Genomic DNA, 21,360 nt, shown 5'->3' on the forward strand with positions numbered 1-21,360 from the left:
CGGTCGGCGCCAGGCTGCGCCGCGCGCACGTTAGCCGTGGGCATCGCGGCCCGGCTAGGGTGCGCCGGCCCGTACGAGCGTCTCGGGCGCGTGCCGCGTGCGGCGTGTTGGGTGCTTGCTGTGGAATCGAGGGGCGCGGACGTGGGGTGCCGAGCGCACCCGCGTGCGGCCGCTGGGTTTGCTATAAACGGCGGGCGGGTGGGCGGGCGGGGTGGCGCCGCGGCGGATGGCTGTTTCCGCTGGCGTCGTGTCACGCGAATGCGTACACGCCAAAGTTCTCGCGGTGATCGGTGCCGTCGGGGTGTGGCTTGCCCCGGCGTCGCCTGGTGTGGGTCGTATTCTATTTTTCTTAGGAAAAAGACGCCGATAAGTGTAATAAGATGTGGGCGTTAGGAAGTCTGCTCACACATTTTGTATGGTGTATAAAAGGATGTATAAGAGGAACAGCCCACACATTTACGTGTGGACAAAACAAGTAATGCCCAATGCTCAAAAAAACAAGTAATGCCCACACACCTCTTTTTTTCTCAATCCCTCTCACACGCGTGCGTGTGGGCGAAATAGATAATGCCACACGCCCCGTACGTTAAGCCTCGCACCTCGTGGTCCCGCACGCCCCGCGTGACAGTCACCGCGCGTCCCACAGTTGTCATGGTCCAGACCCTCGTTCATGTTCGTTTAACTGTAGTTGCCATGTCGCTGAACTTCGGTTGCCATGGTTGCGCAACTGCAGTTGCCATGTATGGTCTGGTCTACTGCAGTTGTCATGATTTCAAAATTTTAGGAGTTGTCACCCACTAACACTAGGCAGTTGCCGTGTAGCACTACAAAAAGGCATGGCAAAAAAACATGTTTGAGTAAAAGAGAGAGTTGCCATGTATTCACAGGCATGCTAGGGCAGCTGCCATGTAAAGAGAAAGAGTTGTCATCTGTTTATGTGCACGCTAGGACAGTTGTCATGTACCATGCAAAAACACATGGCAACTCGGGTAAAAAAGAGTTGACATTTGCTTACAAGGAAAGATAGGGCAGTTGCCATGTACCCTACAGAAACACATGGCAACTGTTAGCTTTGGGTGTGAGCGAGGAGACGGGCGTGTGGGCGAAGTGATAAACGCACACACACCACCCCCTCTGCGTGCGTGAAAACTCGTGTGTGGGCGAATTGTTAAACGCCCGCACACAGCCCCCCGTGTGATAAAAAGAACGTGTGGGTGACCGGATGAATGTCCACACACCAGTTTAGTCCTACGTGATACACAAAAACTGTTAGAACACGCCAAAATTCATGCAGAATTAGTTGGACGGAGATCAATCTTTTTTTAACACAATACAGACACAAGTACTCATATATACATGCATTCACTCATCTTTATAAGTGTATACACGCACATTCTATCCATATTAGCATCTTCAACATGCTAAGCCGGCTATCATCTTGAGATTTACGAAGTTATTATAGACGTCTCATCATCAACGAAAACGTCTCCCCTCATTGAAAGCACAACGCCAGAAAATTTGAAATAAATCTAGAAATAATGCAAGCATCAAGATTTAAACCCTGATGTGATGGGCTGTGTAACACTGTCCCTTTAACCATCTAACCCCAAGTTGTTCGCAAATTAATCCTTCTTTATGCGGCAAGATTATTCTAACCCAACCTGCAAAGTTCAACAAATAAAAAACTGGCCCAACTTGCAACAAATTATGATGTCACGTACTACTAGTGTGTGAAACATATAAATGCAGCGATGGCAATGGGAGGTCGCTCTTTTCCTGGGGTGAGTGAGACGTCATGCATCTTGTAGTATCAAAGTAAAGGAGACAAATGAGAGACACAAATGATCTACTGGTTCCATTGCAATGTGGGAGACCCACTTATATACATGGTGAAGGGGTGTGCTTTTGGGAGGCATCCCTCCCATACAATTGATCACATGTTTTTATTTCTCAACACTCCCCCTTGATCAATTCGTCATATGTATATTGCAAACTGAAAACTCCTCCAAAAACCTTGTGGGAAAAATTGAGGAGAAACCTTATAATAATATGCCATCAAAAACTCCTTTAAAACCCAGTGGAAAAAATATAAAGAGAAACCAATATGGCATATATCCGCACTTGTATTTATATTGTCTCGTTAAAAACCTTATATGAGAAACCATCATGGAAAACTCATAAAGGGAAAAGGAGTACAATATGAGTGATTTGAGGATCACCAACGGGTTATAACTTGAGATTTTACTCCCCCTAAACTTTGCAAACCTCAAGAATATCTCATACCAATTCCACGAACCTAGTTCTGAAATGTAAACATGGATAGAGATACTGTGAATATCACAATAATCTGTTTGCATATTATCCTATTATGTTTCTGTAATTCACAAGGATAAATATAACCCATAAGCAATACAAAGTGACATTATCTTGGTAGATAATGATAATCTCCACATGATTTCACATGTGGCCAATCATTCTATGAAGTCATCCACATTTTTGGATGCTTCAAATGAAATAGAATGATCACTGGAAGGACTCGTTTAGAGTCTATTCTGAATACTTCCTTCAAAGTACTCTTCCAGCAAACCCAGTCTTTGATATGGCATTGTGGGATCAGATAATTAGCCACTATCAATATATTAAACCATGGTCCCATCTTGATTTTTCGAATGAAATTGATCAAGACCCTTCGTGCCCTGGATATATCCCAGGATATTCCTTACACAAACCTTATACCTTTCAGAGAATTGCACTCTCAATAAATTGCCAAAAACTATAGTGTCAGGCCTCACATATTTTGCAAGATATATGACTGCTTCGATGGTATTTAGATATGGCAATTCATGCTCATCTATCACTTCACCATCTCCCCTATGTCTCAAGGATCTATATCCCATATTAGGTATAACATGACCATATGTGTCTTTGCTATAATATATCCATATTGAACTTCTCCAATACTTTCGGATATATGAAGACTGATATCTTAGGGGGATATGTTCAAGTCATAAGCTTAGCATAATTTGGTTTAACCCAAATATCCGTCTTAACATGATTGTGTGTATTTCATGTCTTATATAGACTTTGATGATAAGATCATCGACACCACAAATTAAGGTGATGTAAAATCCAACCCAGGATTTCTTCATGAATACATGTCAACAATCATTAGTATGAGAGTAATCCTTGTCAAGAAATAACTCACTTAGTCGGTTGCACCACACAATTCTCCGACCACTTCAAGTCACAGAATGACTTCAGAAGTTTCACACATGCATGTTGTGATTTACCTTTGGATTCAGAATATTAAGTCATTCAATGACTTCAATATATACATCCAAACTAATTGACCCATGGGAGTATGTAGACATTACATACATCAACCGTACGGATCTATACTGCCATTAACATTCAGTACCGAAACATAATTCAACTCATACCAAGAAGGTATGCTACATCATAACCGATGTCGGGTCTCTGCGAAAACCCCTTGTGCTACAAGCCTCGCTTTCTCACCACCTCATTTATTTTTGTTTCCAAACAAAAATTCACTTTCCTTCCCTCTGGAAGATACTTATGAGGAGCAGGTTTTACAATGGTAAATACCTCTCTTTTGATGAGCGAGTGTCAATCTTCCTTAATTGCTTCCTTTCATTTGAACCAATATAAGTGCAACAACACTCTCCATGGATTTGGTTCAGGGCCCAAAAGGATTATAGCAATTCTTGAGAAGAATTTTATGTCGACATATGTAGACTTTCTCATACATGATTCTCATGAATCAATATCATTGTGGAATTCTTATTACACATCTTAACTCCTTGTGATTTCCCACAACAACGGAGTCAAGGTGTTTCGATATCCCAACACCTAGGAATGTGTGCACATATGTGTTGGACTTTGGATGCCACGCATCCCTCAGGTGTCATTCAACCCGAGGTTGAATCATATTTACTAATCGAGGGGTCAATCTTCTCTGTTTCCGCTGAAACATATGAGAATTCAATCTCATGCGACCAAAATTCTCCCCCTCTTGCTCTCATCTAGGGGGACGAGTGGTTTATTTGGTACCTCCACTCGTACTGGTACTTGACCATAGTGACACCTTTGTCATCAGTAAATATACTTGGCAGATTATTTGCAATATGTTGCAAATTTCTCATAATCTGAACCTGAAGTTCAAATTCTTAAGTATGTGGACAAAATGTCTATGACATTTCTTATCCATTTCCTGGCATTCTTTGTGGTACACATCTCCCCCTAATGCCAGAAAATGTTCTTATTGCAAAAGCAATCAGCGTATGGGCTGCAAATAACTCCCTTGCTAGGGTTAAGGTATTCGGCGGATTAATGAACATACCACAGTTATTCCTCACATAGATCCCAACCATATGTGAAGGCCCATGATGTATGTTGGGGTGGTGATATCAGTATACAACCGAATTACCGCAGATGGAAAATACTTCACTTATTTCCACGTACAAACTGCAAGGGGGTAAAGTATAATTTGATCTTATTTAGACCAAATACGCGGAGTGTGAGACCGCATGCCACCATCAACAAAGTGTTGGTAAATCATAATTCTGGAACATTGGCCAAGCAATATTGAATCTCTTTCATAAGAGATCAAGCCAAACCATTTAGGTTATGTACTATATACTTCTGAATATAACCATTGAATGCTCGTGAATCAACTTCAACGATATTTGCATTCCAATGGAATTAGCCCACGTTAGGATAATTTGCTCTAAATTCGTCAATTTGAGCAGTTAATTTAGTAGACACATGGTTTTGTATAGATGATACACATCTAAGACCATCCTCTAGATGCGTCTATTAACACCATGGAGTACCAACATAACCCAGATAATGGTTGAATAATCCAAACATATTCTTGAATGCAATCAAGAATATTGGCTGGCTCATTTCAAATTTTAAGGTGAGAGTGGCTTAAAATTAATTCCCCAATGTCACATGTAGTGCACAAAACAATGTGATGATTGTTGGGAATATTGTGACTTGTCAAGTTGTGGCCAACATAATTGTCAAAAATTTCTCTAATCGTCCAATACCATGATGATAAAGGAGGAAAAATTATTGTGTATGCAACAAAATTGAGTATGAACTGACTCATACACTCAATTTCCTCAACTATCATGTCCGAGGAAGATGATGTTGCAATTTATACTACATGTAGTAGTACAATTATAGGCTAATGATATTTAGGGATAACTAGGAGACTACATGAGATATCCAAAATATCTTTGGAATATCATTCCATATGCATATCGTCAATATAGAGGAGTTCATTCTCCTTCTACCATGCCAGAATATTTTCTGGTTGTTTCCTTTTGAAGTAGAACTTCAAACTTATCCCTTTAAAATCATTTTCCTCCAGTGAGTCGGTGATATGATTCAACACAATACTTTACCAATTGGGAATCATTGGTACGACATTTCGTACAATCACCACTTCAACAAACTTGAAAGTTGTCATTATGATCATTTAGATTAAATGACACATTCCCTTTTGAGATATACACTCCATTTTTGCTTGTCATTTTTCCTTCACTTTACATTCAACTCCCGTGGTTCTCTGACCGCTATTGCTTAGTACTAAGAGCACTAGCATGAATTTGAGGCATTGCAAATCTGAAACAAAGATGATATTTCTGTTTACCATCCTAGGAGAACGTAAAGTGCAATAAGGACTTATATTTAGATATGCATCTGGAGCCGCCTTATCACATAATCTCAACATAGTGTTGATTTATAGACAACAAAACTATAAGGCTCAACGGACTCGAAGTCCTAACAACGAATGAATAATCATCCATGTGATGCTTATAACAATATATCTTGCCTCAATGAAGGCTCAAAGGGAAAAGTGGATGTTCATCATCCATTACATACTCAGTTTGAGAACCGAGTCATTGCGATGACACATATATATGCAAATATGCATATTCTTAGCTATTTATAGATAGCCATGCATATTCTTTAATGTCCATGACCAATCTTTAAATAATTACTCTCACCTAATGTCATCTCATCACAATTCCTTTCCAAAAAGGTTGGCCATATGCTGCATGAAATGCTCATGCATTAATTTACCTTTAGTAAATTCATTAAGATAAAAATGCTATGGCTAGGCATAATCATGGTGATGGTGATTCTTAGTGACCCATAGGGCAAGCCTTCCAGAAGAACACCACAGTGTGGTGTGGATCTTTCAAGTAAAGGTAGTCACCTCAAAAGGGACAACCCTTTAATTTCCTTAAAACACATAGAGGTAGTCGACCACCTAGTGGTGCCTCACTCTTATGGACAGTTCCCATTGATCATAGCCTCCACAACCTTATGTTATTTATAACACATGAAGGTAATCACCATAAAATGGCATGAACCTCTCAGCTATGCATGAAACTTAATTCATAACTATGATGACGTCCCATAAGTTGTGTATGCATGGAAGGTAATCACCAAAATATGCAAGTGTTTTGCATAATTCTCTTCATAGCATAATATACAGCATAGTCACCATTTCCTTGGATTCATTTTGTGATGGAGTATTTGACACTATAGTCACAACCAATGACAAATGCTATGAAATTGACAAGTATCTGGAAAAACATCATGAAGGTAGGCATCAACAGTGTAGGCCTCATAATGGCTATGTCATAAGTTTTGTGCCATCACTTTTGCTTCGAACACATGGAGATAATCACTAAGTACTGTAGATCTCACTCTTATGGAGCTTCTCACAACCTTGTGTTAATTAAAAAAACACATTGAAGGTAATCACCACATGGTAGTGTAGACCTCGCAGTTGTGAACGAAAATGATTCGTTGCCATCATGCAATCCATAAGTTGTGTGCAAAATTGAAGGTAATCATTATGTCAGACTGACATAATATAGACCTCACAATAACATTGGATAATATGCAATTAAGCAGTAGATGCCATTTGTCGATTCCTTATGACAAATGTAAATTTGACATAGTCAGGCAATTTCATACATTTCTCTACCTTACGTTTTCCGAATTTGCAAGCAAGTTCCATATTCTTGCCAATAATGGAATCAATATATTGCTTTGCAACAGTATTACTCATGTAATACGAATAAATGCAGAAGTATAAACATACTTGTGTAACATATATGAGGACTTGGGGGCCTCAAACGATCATTTTACATGATGTAAAATGATGCATAATTAATTATTATGCAATTCAGCAAGACCCTGTGGTCTATCATGTATATTTGCTCTGAAGCCTGGGGCATAAAACGCAAATATCAATAACCATGTGGTTAGAGTGCTGAAAATAGTAAAGCCTCGGGGTAATTTTCAATAAGCCTAAGAGTTTAGCAGCAAGTTGGATAATCCGAACTAAAGTGTCAGGATTTATCCGTGATTTCCATACAATCAAAAAGGCTGATTTGCAAAATCACTGAAGAGATGATATCTTTTCTCTTCTTCTGTTGTGCGTTTACCAATTCCCTGAGAGGAATAGCCACCGTTGCCTTTGGGAAATTTTCAGCCGCGCCGGAGCGCTTTACCGTACGGGCGAATCGAGCGCCACGCGGTCGAGGCCACGCCGGAGGGAGCATCGTCGGCCAAAACCGAGGGCTTCATGCGCAATTGGCACCGCCTCAGCCGCAATTACGCCCTAAGGCCATGGACGCCCCCGCACTTGGACAGATTCGTGGTCGCCGGCCGTGAGGCATTTTGCTGATGATGCCTCCCGCCGCCGTAATTCATACCGTCGCGCGGGCCCGACAACACCCCATGTCGCGCTGCTTGTTCTGCACACGTAGCCACCTTCGTCGATTCCTTGTGGCCGTCAGGCGCGTCACCGCCATGACTCTTTTCTCGTTCTTCCTGGGATCGATGGATTCCAATGTCTGAGATTCTTCTTCTTGTTTTCTCTTTCTGTACGTGCTCAGATGGAAGTAAATCTCGTGAGTGCGTAGATGTATAGGGAAAAATTAATTGAAAGATGATTGATTAAGCAATCAATTGACTAATCCCAATATGTGCGTGGAACCAGGCAGTTCTGCGTTGAATGGATCCGCATCAGAGGCCTTCACTTGCCGGATGCGAATGCAACAGGACGACTCCGCCGGCTGCCGCGAGCGTACGTAACTGCTGCTTAGATGGAGTTTTCCTCTCAGCGAAGAGCCAAGCAATTCTCGCATGAAAACAAATGGATCAGATTCTTGTATCCCTTAATCACAAGAAGACAAAGAAATTAACATTCTCATGATTAATCTTCTGTACGGATGCATGCATGCTCCATGGTATTGCCGCTGCATGTCCTTGCGCAATCAACCCTGTCATCGCATGCTGTTGCCGCCGCCTTGCAGTTCTGCTATCGACGCCTTCACGCACTGGCGTCGTGCGTCCGCCTCGGAGGAGCGCTGTCACGGCCGAGCGCCTCCGTGCATACTGGCCGATGTTCAAAAGAACGGCCACTCGACAGTTTCTTTTCGTGTCGCTAATTGCTCTAGATTGAGTCTAAGGATGTGTTTGGTAGCATGTATGGACCTAGCCTAATTGTTCTTATCTCATACATGCTGAGTCCATGCAGTTGCTGTTGTTTGGCAGTGATGTATGCGCTGAAACATGCTGAGCTGAGATTTTGTTTGGCAGCTGCATGTGTTTAGACATGCTGAACAACTTCGAATTCTGAAAAAAAATATTTAATGATGAACAAAATCAACAAAATGCCAACACAAATTTAAACATATTTTGAAATTTTGAATAAAATTTGATATTCTAAACTTTTTTGGAAAATTAAAATAAATTTTAAAATTCTATTTTTTATTTAAACATATTTGAAATTACGAGTTTTTTTGAAAATTTAGAAAAAATTGAATATTTTATAAAAAAATTAAAATACTATTTTTTAAAAAAATTCAAACCAATTTTGATTTCCTTTTGAAATTCCGAACATTTATGATTTTTTTTAGAAAAATTGAAATTTCAAAAAATTATTGAAAATTCAAAAAATATTGAAATTATGATTTTTTTTGAAAATTTAAGCAATTTTGAAATTCAAAATTTTTCCATTTTTCTGAAATTCTAAAGTTTTCAAAAATTTAAACAAATTTTGAAATTCTGATTCTTTTTGAAAAAAATAAACATATCTGAAGGTGGTCTGGTCGGTGGAGACGAGTGTCAGGGCCAACATAGCTGCCTCCATGCACACTGTGTGGGGTGCATGAGATGAGCATGGTTGAGGGCACTTTTATGCATCAGATGAGCATAGCTCAGGCGAGCCCATGCACCCTACCAAACAATCAAAAGTGGGTCGGATTGGAAACTTTTGTCCTCACGCACCCTCCATGCACCCTACCAAACACACCCTAAGTGCTGATAACGTCTTGTAGTATCAAAGTAAAGGAGACAAATGAGAGACACAAATGATCCACTAGTTCCATTGCGATGTGGGAGACCCACTTATATACATGATGAAGGGATGTGTTGAGGAGACACCTCTTCCTCAACAGACACCTTCGAGAGGCATCCCTCCCATACAATTGATCACATGTTTTTATTTCTCAACAATGCAATCCAGACACTTGGATCGGTCTTTGCATATTTTTGCGTTCCGCCGTGGATAGGAACAAGCCTGCTCTATCAACAACCAAGATCTATCCTCAAGCACGACCGAACTTCGCATATGATTATACACGTCTCAATTATGCGAACCAAAACATCCATTTATCTCTTTATCTGTACAGTATCTTCCAGAGAGTACTATTTTATCCTGTAAACATCCTGTCCAGCATGTACACTATTTTTTTTCAAGAAACGGAGGCAAATGATGCATGTACAATATTCGTTAGCGGTCTTGGCACCCCAAGGCCTTTTTAACGCGACGCAGCGTGCAGGACGCCAGGCTCGTCACGGTCTCCGCCGACTCCGGCGAGAGCGCGGCCGCCGGCGACGAGCTGGCCAGCACCTGGAACGCCACGGTGACCAGCGACCCCGCTCCCGCCACCGCCCCGTCTTCCTTCCTGGACGTGATCACCGCGGGCCGGGACTCCAGCCCGTCCGGCACGACCGCGAAGCCGCACGGCAGGAGTGCCACGCCGCTCGAGTCGTGGCCGCGGATGACCGGCTGCAGGACGGCGGCGTCGACCGGCGCGTACGCGACGATCGACTCGCACGGGTTGGTGCAGCTGTCCTGCACGATCCACTCGCCGCCCTGTTCGTCGGCTCTGGAACTTACGTAGGCGGTGACGCAGTTGCAACGGTCCTTCCCCTTGGTCAGGTTCACGCGACGTTGCACGGCTCGTCCGGCCAGCGTGACATCCCACTGCAACAATTTGATGGGTGGTGGTTACGCACATCCTTTCTAGAGCATTTGCAACAGGAAATGTGCACGGCGGCTGCAGATTACCTCGGGCCGTCGTGATTCGTCCCTCAGGAAATCCAGGAGGGACGTCGGGCTGACGGGGAGCCACGTGGACAGCACGGCGCAGGCGATCAGGCCCTGCGGCTCGCCGGGGTCGCCGGCGTTCGTCCGGGAGGTCAGCCGGACGTCGCCGGCGCCGGCTCTCGGCGCCCTGCTCCACGCCAGGCCACGCGACCCACCGATGACACGGCAGAGGCTCGAGGTCATCCGGTGCGCCAGCTTCAGGACGCTCCTCCTCCCTGCCAGTGTGGAGACCCCTGTGCCCACACAACACAAGAGCATGGTACTAAATTAAGAGGACCGGCGATCATGCGCTGAGATTCATGGTCGTCGGCGGCGGGCTTACCGTTGCTGTCCCTGGTCGGCACGTTGGTCGCCACCCAGAAGACCATCCTCTCGCACTGGAGCTGGAGCGTCGCCACCCAGCGCCTCGCGCCGAACGCCAGGCCGCTTGCGGTCACCGCCCTGTACATGGACGGGACCGCGCACTCGCGGCATCTGGTGTGCTCCACCCATGTCACCTGATCAATTTGCATGGCAGACAACAAAATGGGCATTGGTTTTATTGGAAATTAGCCATTTATATCGTCTGCTTGCTGCATCCGTACCCTGGAGTGGCCGTTTGTCTGCTCCTCGATGATGCATCCGGAGGGATTCTTCCAGCACGTGACCAGCGGCGACGTGCCGACGTCGGCTTCAGCCTTGTCGAAGGACACGTCGACGACGGCCCATTTCTCCGCGGCCAGCTTCTTGCAGTAGCGGGCGAAGTAGAACTCTCTTGTGGGTACCATTGGCGTCAGCATCTGGACCTCTGCAAACATCTGAAAAACCAACAGGACACAACCGAAGCAGAGCTTAGCGCCATGGCTGATCCGTCAGAACCAGAGGAAACTGACGTCATGGAGTTGGGCTACCAGTTGCACCGCGCCGTCGTGTACATCGTCGTCGTCGCCGGTGCGGATCACGTCCAGCGTCGATGCCTTGGAGACCATGGAAGGGAAGAGCTCTTTCCATTGGTTCTGTACAGGTTTTCAGAGACACTGTCAGCATACTGCACACGCTCACGTGTGTAAAGATGGAAAGATAGGTGGCAACTGGCACGTACCACGTCCATGAAAGCATGCACTAGGTTCGTCGCGTCAAGGTAAACCACCCCGGTTTCACGTGACGCCTCGACGGACCAGCTGGCCCGCCGATCGCCGGGGCCATCATCGCGCCGGAACAGGCGCACGTACTCGTCGTAGTTGAGAATGTCTCGACCGGTCTCGACGCTCCGTACCCAGAGAGGCTCACCGGAGGAAGACATCGTCTTGAGTTCTTCCAGCGCGCGGCCGGCCAGCTCCAGGACGCTCTGCCTGTCGCGGCCCACGAAGCCGGCGCCGTAAACTTCGAACGGGCTCCGGTTACCGCTCATCTGGGCGGTGGCCGCGGAGAACGGCGGCGAGAAGGCCGGGGAGGCGGCTCCGTCTGCCGCGGCCGTCCCTAGCGCACCCCGCAGCTTCTCTACCTGAAATGGGTTCCACTTCCACAGCATCAGTTTCCGGTTGGTAGCCTCAGATTGCGACCGAAGGCTGCGTTGGCGGGACGGCGGCATGAACCTCGGCTCTGAGCTTGGCGTTCTCCAGCTGCAGCAGCTGTTCTTGGTTCGCCGCGGCGGCGTCGAAGCCATCGGTCGAGGCTGCTGCGGCGCCACAGCTTGGGCAGCGTGAGGGTCCCTTGGCAAGCTGTCTCATGGCGCGGTTCTCCTTCTGGAGATTCTCCAGCTCCGACTTGAGCAGCGAGTTCTCGTGTCGCTCCTGAGTTGCCTGATCGAACAGATTAATCGTGTTGTGTGAGATCAAATTACTAGAACCCCTAGTAATTAAGGTAACAATGATCCGCATGAAACTCAAAAAGGGGAAAAAACAGTGATCCGCATGCATGCTTGATGATGGTGATTAAACCTTGATCTGAGTTCGTCGGTTCTGAAACCAGAACTTGACTTGCCGTGGAGACAGACCTAGCTGCTTGCTGAGTTGCTGCCGCTGCTTTTCGTCTGGATGTGGCGACTCTTTGAATACCCTTCAAGCCACCAAAAATAATTTTCATCAGCAAGAGACTATTTTTTTTTTTGCAAAGCGACTACTGATATCACCACTGCTTAGAAATTATAATAATCCTGTTGTGTTGGAGTTCATTTTGTGTTTTGTTGCTGCAAAGGTTCAAAATATTTCTAGTTTTCAGGGATCACATGTTTAACATGTCATGCTTTTGGGGCTTGGCCCTGCCTGGCCCATGGGCCTTTATCAGGCACCTCTTTTATCCCTGTCCAGCCATACCCCCGCCCTCTCCCATGGGCACAGGGCACACGGTTGACAGAAATTCTCACACCCTGCATGATCACTGAAAATCTGCAATGCACTGACGAGAAATCGGACTGAATTCTGAAAGTAGTGGGCATCGCTATGCTCAGGCTAGGGGAAACTTACGCTTCCATAACCCTGACTTGTTCAGCGGTGTGCCTGTGGTAGCTCTTCCTGCTCCTCTTCTTCCTTTTACCACCATCGGCATGGCCTTCTTCTTCTTCCCCGGAGCCGTCGCCGGACTGGCTGCCGGCCGGCCCCGTGTCCGCGCTGCTTATCTCCACCTCCTCACCTGGTGGCCCGCCTATTATCCCGCCACTCCCCTCCTCGCCTTCTTCCACTTCGTCTCCGCTCGGCGCGTTCCTGGCAAACGCACCTGCCTGCACCCACAACTCGATCATTTACTAAGCAAGCTACAATTAGGTCCATGCTTATTTTCCTTGATCTGCGAGAGAGGATTGGATATATAGATCGGTGTGACGGACGAGCGAGAGGGAGAGCGTCGGGGCTGCAAAGAAGTCCTTGGTGCGCGGCCGGCCGCTCCCCATGCTATCGATCTCCCTGAAGGCCGAAGCTAGCAGGAGAAACAACTGAAATCTTAGCTTCTAGGGGACGAAGAGGGCAATGGCCGGTTCCGGTCGGCATAAGGAGGAAGGGAACAAAGAAGTTACGCGAGAGACCATGGAGCTCCGGGACAACTAACTGCTCCGTATATACTGCAGGGAGGGATCAGCTGGGTGATGAGGCGGATCGGAGGAGGCAGACGGAGCGGTTAGCTAGGGATTGAATGGTAGTTATGCGCGCAGGGATGCAACGGACGGTGCGTCTTGATGAAGAAACAAGAATGCGTGGGTTGATTGATCGATGCTGATGCATGCTACCTCGCTGTTAAATTGGCAAAGCTTGTGGCCACAGCATGCTGATCGCCAGGCCTCCTGTTTCTGGACATGCCCCAACCCACCCGGAGGAATACCGCGGCCCCCAGGCTGTCCCACTGACACGCACTTTGCCTACTGAGCCTGTCGACTTTCGTCAGCTGGAGATGAAATGTTGGATGTAATTTCCTGCCACCGCAAGATATATCCCACTTCCGTTTCCTGAGCACTCTGAACAAATATGTTCTCTGAACGTGTGTGTTTCTCCTTGATGTTCAGCTGCACTCTGAATTTTAATTTACTGCTGCATGCGTGCACAAGTGCAGAACTCGAACATGCATAATTTACTAGACCCGGCCTATTTACAGAGCAGTGGACATGCATGGTTGGGAAAACCTCACTCCCCAAATTATTGCTCATTGCATTTCTGGTACTACTTGCAATATATATCCAGTGGCGCTTTTGACTATGCATGTTGCCTACTTCTCTTGAGAAATGACAAAGATGTTGCTGCCATGGATGACTGCCGTTCTTCCTCTCTTGTGATCACCTGGAGCAATGTTAGGCCCTTTTTCGATTCAAAATATTTTCATTTCATAGGGCTCTAAAAATGGTTTGGCTACACACGTAATTAAGCGTGATGCACATACGCCTGGGGACTAGTAGTAGAATCCGTAAGCGTTTCTGAGATGGAGTCATGACCGTGTCTGACAAGATGTCGCGCGCGCGTACTAGTCGATGTCCTGATCCGCGGCCGTACCTGTGCGTCTCGGTCTCTTCTTCGACGACTCTTCTATATACACACAGCACCGAGCGATCGCCAAATCCAGAGTTTGATCGAAGAGCACACACGCGATCGACGACCTACCCAACGACTGCACGCACATACCCCTAACCCTAACCCCACCTTCCGTCGCGATGAGGAGCCCCCCAACGGCCGTCATGGCGGTGGCAGCGCTGCTGCTGCTGCTGGTATCCCTGGCGGCGGCGGTGGCGAACACGGCGGACAGGGAGTTGCACCATCGGGTCTTGGCGGGGTTTAAGGCAGGGCACGGCAAGAAGATGAGCGAGAAGGAGACCCGGCGGTTGTTTGCCGAGTGGAAGGCCAAGCACGGCAGGAAGTACAGCTCCGCTCGCGAGGAGGATCGCCGTTACGCTATCTTCAAGGAGGGCCTCCGCGACGCCGATCTGCACAAGGCCGGCTTCGGCCCCGACGCAGTTTTCGGCATCAACATGTTCAGCGACTACACCGATGAGGAGTGGAGAACCCTGAGCCAGGGATATAAGCCATATATACCAAGAGAAGAACCTCATCCACATATGCTTCCAATCTATATCTGTGATTATGGCACTCATGGTAGGATATGTGTTCGCTAATTGTAAAATACTCTACTAGAGTTATTTATAAGTTCTTACATTGTTTTCATCATAAATTGTTGGGTAATCTGCATAGTTTTGTGATCCTATCGTTGACTGAACTGCACCATGGAAGTCAATCGATAGACTTCATTTGTTTTTAAGCGGTTGATGGCAAAAATCTTGAATTGATATGACTTCATTAGATAAGTCTTGCTAGTTACATGGCCACCATGGAACCAAAACCAATCCCCTATATATAGCCTCTAGGTAGCACCATTACTGGAGAGAAGAAACACGGGTCGGCCGGACGGAGCGGGCGGTTAGCTAGGGATTGAACGGTAGTTATGCGCGCAGGCCGCAGGGTCGTCGATCGTCCGTGCATGCAAGAAACAAGAACGCGTGAGTTGATTGATCGATGCTGATGCTTAACACGTTGTTAAAATGGCAAAGCTTGTGGCCACAGCATGCTGATCGCTAGGCCTCCTGTTTCTGGACATGCCCCTACCCACCCGGACGAGAGGAATACCGGCCACGCCTCCCAAGCTGTCCCACTGACACACACTTTGTCTACTGAGCACGTCGTCTTTCGTCGTGGCACTCTACTTCCTTCGTAATACGACGACTATATGATCTTGCAGCCGGAGACGAAAAACTATGGGGTATAATTTTTCTGCCGCAGCAAGATATATCCCGCTTTCAGTTTTCTGAGCACTCTGAATATGTGTGTGTTTCTCCTTGATGTTCAGCTGCACCCTGAATTTTAATTTACTCCTAATGCATGCGGGTGCACAAGTGCAGAGCTCAAACATGCATTAATTTACTACCCGGCCTGTTTACAGAACAATGGACATGCAGCATGGTTGGGCAAACCTCTGACCAGTTGGCGATGCCCAGATGAATGTTCGTTGCACTTCTGACTATGCATGTCGCCCATACTTATAACAACGATTTTGCTGACATGCATAACTGCCTTTCTTCTTCTCGTGATCGGAGCAATGTGTTGCCCTTTCTGATTCAAACGATTTTCATAAGAAACTTAGGGAATTGAAATCCAATGTTGGTTGTCCGATTTGTAGTTATATTCCATAGAAAAATTCCCTAAGGATTTACTGCACTACATTTTTTAGAATAGTTCTACATGCAACTACCTCTTTGATATGCAGGATTCTAAAATATAGGAATATAAAAACACATGATTAGAGTGTCATGACTTTTTCCGGTTGATACTACATGAATGAATTGATATCATATTGCGTTATTGTGTATAGAAAAAAAATAGCTCTCCTTTTAAGAGGTTGGAGTGGTTGGAAGCCTTCATACGAGTTCTACTGTAAATCGCCCTGGAAAAAAAAGATTTCTACTGTAAATGAATCCTACAGAGAAATTGATATTGTTTGCAATCATAAGAATCATATAACCTGCGCAAAATTACTTTCCTAAGGGTTATAATTTCTCAGATATCATTTGGAAATCCTTTGAATCAAAGACGACCCTCTTGAAAAGATTTCTTTGTTTCTATCATGATTTAATCAAATAAAATTAGGGGCAATAAAATCCTTTATGAATTTAATCAAATAAAGTTTGGCTTAAATACAATCCTTTATGAATCAAGTGAACATGACATTCGGATATTGAGTAATTTTTCTATTCTGACGTGTTTGCAATCCTCTAAATAAAAGCCTAGAATTATGCTGCATACATTTTGAAGCAATTTTTCTTATACACCAAGGTAAGAAGAAAGAAATCATGTTTGTACGCCACTAATACAAAACATCCAATTCAGGCGCGGTTGCAAAATATACCACCCCATTACAGTTATGGCAGCAATTGTAGGCAATCGCCACATAAAGCTAAGGGCGGGTTTTCCAACCACAAGTGCTTATTCACGACAATTATCGATAGGTGACCGTCTCGGCCTGATGCTTATTGAAGACAGTTGTTGATTGACAACCGTCTCGCATAGGTACCTATAACTGATGGTTTTGAACTTTTGTAGTTGTCTTGGACTGTTAGGTGTCCATGACTATTGTATGGATGAAACTGTCTCTCATACCTTATCAATCAAGATAGTTGCTATAAAAATGGAAATTGGTGCTGGTTTCTTCTTCTTCTTCTTCTTTTTTTGTCAAAACCTTCCATGTCCTTGTAGCTATATCACTTGAAAAAGAAGAAATATTCAAAATTGAATTGTTCACAACAAACCTATTCACATCCATACATCATCCATCTCAAGCACGCACATACATATATTCTTTTTTTTGCGGGTGCACATACATATATTCAAAATTATGAATAAGCTAGATTAAACATAATCATCAACTCTGTCAAAATTGACATTGTCTTCGTCGGGTCAGTGCTGCTTTGAGAGTAACAAAGCCGATTTGGTTATTCCATCAGCTCGGAAGGATGTCTAGGGTTTTTTTATCATCGTAGAGTCTTGTTTCTTCTCTGAGCCGTGGATCTTTCAGGATTGACGTCACCGTCACTTCCCGATTGTTCGCATGGATAATACTTTTTTGCAGTGACTACATGGAACTCCAACGTCAGCAACATCTGCACGCCATTGAGACGCGCAGGGTAGAGAGGGTAGAGGATTCTCTGAGGACTAGATAGTATGTTTCCTTTTATTTTAGGAGTTTCCTTGTAAATATGATGTTTGATTAATGTGAAGCTCCAGATTTTTCAGAAGATATGACACAAGTGTAGGGAAATACACGTAAGAAACAATTTTTATATGGTTTTCCTCTGCTCAACTACATAAGTAGCACATAACTCGCCATTAAGATGAAGAGACAAACTTATAAAATAAAGCTTTTTCGTTCCTTTCTTGGGCTTGTTGAGATGTGTCCTCAGCAAAACCTGGTGTACCGCTGTGTTTGTGTGCGTTGTGTGCGGCGTGAACCTTATTGGACCTTGGCTCTGGTGGTTGCTTTGTTTATAAAGTGGAACGAAAGCCTTTTTGGGTATAAAATAAAGCTGAGATGCCCTCGAATGCCTCCAAGGTAAATCACAGTCAATGTCTTTGAGTCTAATTTTGCCAAACTCTACAATAATAAGGTTAAATTCTAACTAAGATAGATTTGGTTAATTAAATGATAAGTTGCAATATTCATAGTTACCTTCTCATTTGCGGCATTTGCGCTTAAAAGTAAATTATGCATATAGTACAACCAGATACACACCGGTTGCTTTGCTTCCGCTGTTGACAACACTAGAGTTAGATATTTGTTTAGTTTCTATGAAATAGCTTAGAAATCGTAAATCCTATTTGGCTCTAGGGAGGATATGCTACTACACGACAAAAATGTATTTTACAAATGTCGAAAAAAAATCTGATACAAATAGATGTGTTCATTGTCACACCGAAATGCTATGTGTAAATTTTTAGGCGGAAAGCTTAAGCATTTTCGCGTGTATAAAAAGACAAGTCAAACACCAAATGTTACCTCCAAATGTTGCACTTATTTTTTTTCACTGGCGAAGCATTGTTATCCCATTTCGCATGAAAATTGTCAAGCATCCTTATTACACTAACATCAACATCTACAAAAAAAAAATCAGAATTTAAAATTTTATTTTCTGTTTGTTTTGAATGTAGCTAGCGAGTGGCTCAGGAAATGCGTGCTTGTTTACGCTTTTTTAAATGAAATATGCACGATTTCATGATGCTTGGTATTAACATTGAAATTTGAGATCCAATATATTATTATGCCACAGGTCCATGTTATGGAATATGATGACCTATTTCGTCATTTGAGTCAAACATAGGATTTTTGTCTCATTTTTCTAGGGTTGGGTTTTACTTTGTCATGTCATTAAAATGAGATATCACAAAATGGTCAAAAAAAATTGTTGAGGTCAATTTTGTGCACAACACATACTTTACGGCTTTTGCCTGTAGCTCTAAACCATTCTTTGGCTCTGTTGACAAGATTCCTGGCCGGTGGGTCCCACTGGTAAGTGCACGAGTGAAAAAAAACGTAATACAGCAGAACAGACTAATATTGCTGGTCTAGTGTAAGAATTACTTTTTTTTAGATTGAGATAGCTCATCATTCATGGGGAATGGTAGTGTAAGAATTACCTGAATACCTCAGTGTTGTATTGGCATATGGTGTATTAACCGGGAATTAAAGTTTACTACAAATGAAGCAAAAACTCAAGAACCATAATCACAACTGAGAGCAGACACTTTTTTTTAGAATCAAATAATCCATCCACCAAATTCAATTCAATGTACATATCAACACATACAGATCCCACCTAATCTAAGGTGCTGTTCGGCATCGCTCCGCTCCACAGCTCCCGGAGCGGAGTTGGCGGAGCTGTAGGTCAAGATGGTGGAGTTGCCAGTCACCCGCTCCGCAGATTCCGGGAGCGGATCATTACCGAACAGGGCCTAACATAACGAGTTCAAATATGATTCTCAAATCTCAACCACGATAAGAATCCACGACAACGCAGAACAGAGGAACTGTCCATACGTTCAGAACTAAGCAACCGCTAGCTCTCCAAGCAATTCAGTCCTCGCGGTTGGCAGAGCGGCGCGACTACCACGACGACAGCAGCGAAGGCGAGGAGGGTTCGTCGGTGCCGACGGGGACGTCGGAGAACGGCGCCAGCACGCGCCTCACGCTCATGGACCGCATCGACCGGAAGCTCAGGGACCTGAGCCTCTTATCTTTGGAGAAGACGTTCGACGAGTTGCTGAGGATCAGGTACACCAGACCCTGGACGAGCAGGAACACGGCCACCTTGGCCAGCGCGCCGCGGAGCTCCGTCGTGATGAAGGCCCCCTCCATGGCCACCGGCGGCGAGATGTCAACAAACGAGGGGTGTGTGCGCGCGCGCGTGCGTGCGTGCGTGCGTGTGTGCGTCGTGAGATATCAGCTCGTTTGTGCTATCGGCGGTAGTGTCTGCCTTACTCTTGCAGTCTGGGTTTATAAAGAGCTGTGGGTTTGGCTCGTGCGGTTGCGAGATGTGATTATTTTTACCTGGTCGTGTACGCAAGTGGTGAAGTGCTGTGGGTTTGGTGGGCATCTTCGGCTCTGATTGGCTGTGTTGCTTTGCCGGGAAGGAGCTGTGGCCGTGGAAGAAGTCGTTGGTCTTCGCGCTTTCCACTTGTGCTAGCAGTTAATTTGGACCTCGATGTGGTGTCGTTGTGTGCCATCGTTGGATCGGTTTGACTTGCATGTATAGTGTACGAGGGTTGACCATGGAGTTGCTCATGCCTGCCTCCTGGAGCATTTGGATTTGCAGAAATGAGTTAATTTTAAGGAGCCTCTTATCCAAAAAAGGTTTTTCCTTGCTTTGTATCTCAAAGCAATCAACATCGATCACAAAACAAATGCTTAGGCGAGCAGCACATCAAGCCAAAAAGAAACAAAAAAAGAAGAAAGAAATCCCAACAACGGCAGCTCGACAAAGCGTAGATGACCCGCCACCGCTGCGCCCTGCGGAATTGACCCACCACGATCCAAGGCTCTGATCCGCCACGTACCAAGCAGCAGCTCCAAGAAGGAATGTGACCCCAACGACGCTGCTATTTGGACGTGTCCTAGGGTTTCCCCCGGCACGCGGAGGGGAGTGGGGGACGGAGACCACCGACACCCTTCAGAAAGGAAAGGCGACACCGCATCGGAGCCGAAAGAACCAGCAAAGATTTCTCCCGCACTCCATACCCCACCGCCAACCGGACCGGAGCCAACCCACTGCCCACCAGCATGCGCCACCGCGGTCGCGACGCCACCCATGCCGCCTCACTGAGATTACCACCATGAGGCCCATAGGACGAGGATAGAGGCGCCGGGAGCAGCAGCATTGTAGCCGCGCGGGAGCGATCTACCTCCATGACCGTCGTGCGGGAGGCCCGTGCCACTGGCACCGTCGCGGTCACCGTCCAGACGCGCCAGCAGGGCATACCAGGCCACCCCTGGCCCGGCCAACCCGAATCGGGCCCGCTAAGCGCCGCCGGCCACGCTGCAGCAGGGCGCCGCCAGCACCCCACCGCCCATCGCCGCTCCCCCGCCTCCCGGAAGTCACGCCGCCGACCCACCACACTGTCGGCCCGCCCAGACCCAGATGGGCCCAAAGGACCTAGATCTGGGCCAAGCGGGCGTCGCCAGGCCGCGCCACCACGCCACCAGCCGGTCTCCCGCGTCGGGCCAGGATACCCCGCCGCCGCCTAGGAACTCCCCCCGGCGCCGCTCCGCCCCGCGTCGGAGAGCAACCGAGAGGGGAATGGCCAAGGGCCGCCGCCGCCAACGTCGCATGTGCCAAGCCCGACGGCGGCGGGGAGGAAGGGGCGAGGGGGAGCTGGAAGAAGAAGGCCCGGGGTGCGGGCGACACGATCGCGAGAGGA

The 21,360-nt window shown here is 46.0% G+C and overlaps 3 protein-coding genes across 3 annotated transcripts; 1 reads left to right on the forward strand and 2 right to left on the reverse strand.

The window, feature by feature from the left end:
* Positions 1 to 9,705: 9,705 nt before the first annotated feature.
* LOC119272066 (homeobox-leucine zipper protein ROC9-like) lies at positions 9,706 to 13,462 on the reverse strand. Its single transcript, XM_037553658.1, has 10 exons — positions 13,251 to 13,462; positions 12,892 to 13,145; positions 12,367 to 12,484; positions 12,022 to 12,228; positions 11,529 to 11,930; positions 11,338 to 11,442; positions 11,032 to 11,244; positions 10,770 to 10,944; positions 10,409 to 10,680; positions 9,706 to 10,324 (listed from the first exon to the last, which is right to left on the reverse strand). Exons 1-10 carry the CDS (start codon positions 13,311 to 13,313, stop codon positions 9,848 to 9,850), a joined length of 2,286 nt encoding a protein of 761 aa, XP_037409555.1. The 5' UTR covers positions 13,314 to 13,462; the 3' UTR covers positions 9,706 to 9,847.
* Positions 13,463 to 14,558: 1,096 nt separating this feature from the next.
* LOC119272540 (oryzain alpha chain-like) lies at positions 14,559 to 15,017 on the forward strand. The gene has a single exon (XM_037554010.1). It carries the CDS (start codon positions 14,559 to 14,561, stop codon positions 15,015 to 15,017), a length of 459 nt encoding a protein of 152 aa, XP_037409907.1.
* Positions 15,018 to 19,285: 4,268 nt separating this feature from the next.
* On the reverse strand, positions 19,286 to 19,825 carry LOC119272068. Its single transcript, XM_037553661.1, has one exon. The coding sequence runs from the start codon at positions 19,799 to 19,801 to the stop codon at positions 19,550 to 19,552; it is 252 nt and encodes an 83-aa protein (XP_037409558.1). The 5' UTR covers positions 19,802 to 19,825; the 3' UTR covers positions 19,286 to 19,549.
* Between the last annotated feature and the right edge of the window lie 1,535 nt (positions 19,826 to 21,360).

This window comes from Triticum dicoccoides, chromosome 3A (genome assembly GCF_002162155.2).
Source record: "Triticum dicoccoides isolate Atlit2015 ecotype Zavitan chromosome 3A, WEW_v2.0, whole genome shotgun sequence".
Classification (NCBI taxonomy): Eukaryota; Viridiplantae; Streptophyta; class Magnoliopsida; order Poales; family Poaceae; genus Triticum; species Triticum dicoccoides.

Coding starts and splice junctions, on each gene's coding strand:
- LOC119272066 (XM_037553658.1), bottom strand. CDS start 13,313: ATGGGGAGCGGCCGGCCGCGCACCAAGGACTTCTTTGCAGCCCCGACG. Junction 13,146..13,250: donor CGACGCTCTCCCTCTCGCTC/GTCCGTCACACC, acceptor TTGTGGGTGCAG/GCAGGTGCGTTTGCCAGGAA. Junction 10,945..11,031: donor AGACAAACGGCCACTCCAGG/GTACGGATGCAG, acceptor CAAATTGATCAG/GTGACATGGGTGGAGCACAC.
- LOC119272540 (XM_037554010.1), top strand. CDS start 14,559: ATGAGGAGCCCCCCAACGGCCGTCATGGCGGTGGCAGCGCTGCTGCTG.
- LOC119272068 (XM_037553661.1), bottom strand. CDS start 19,801: ATGGAGGGGGCCTTCATCACGACGGAGCTCCGCGGCGCGCTGGCCAAG.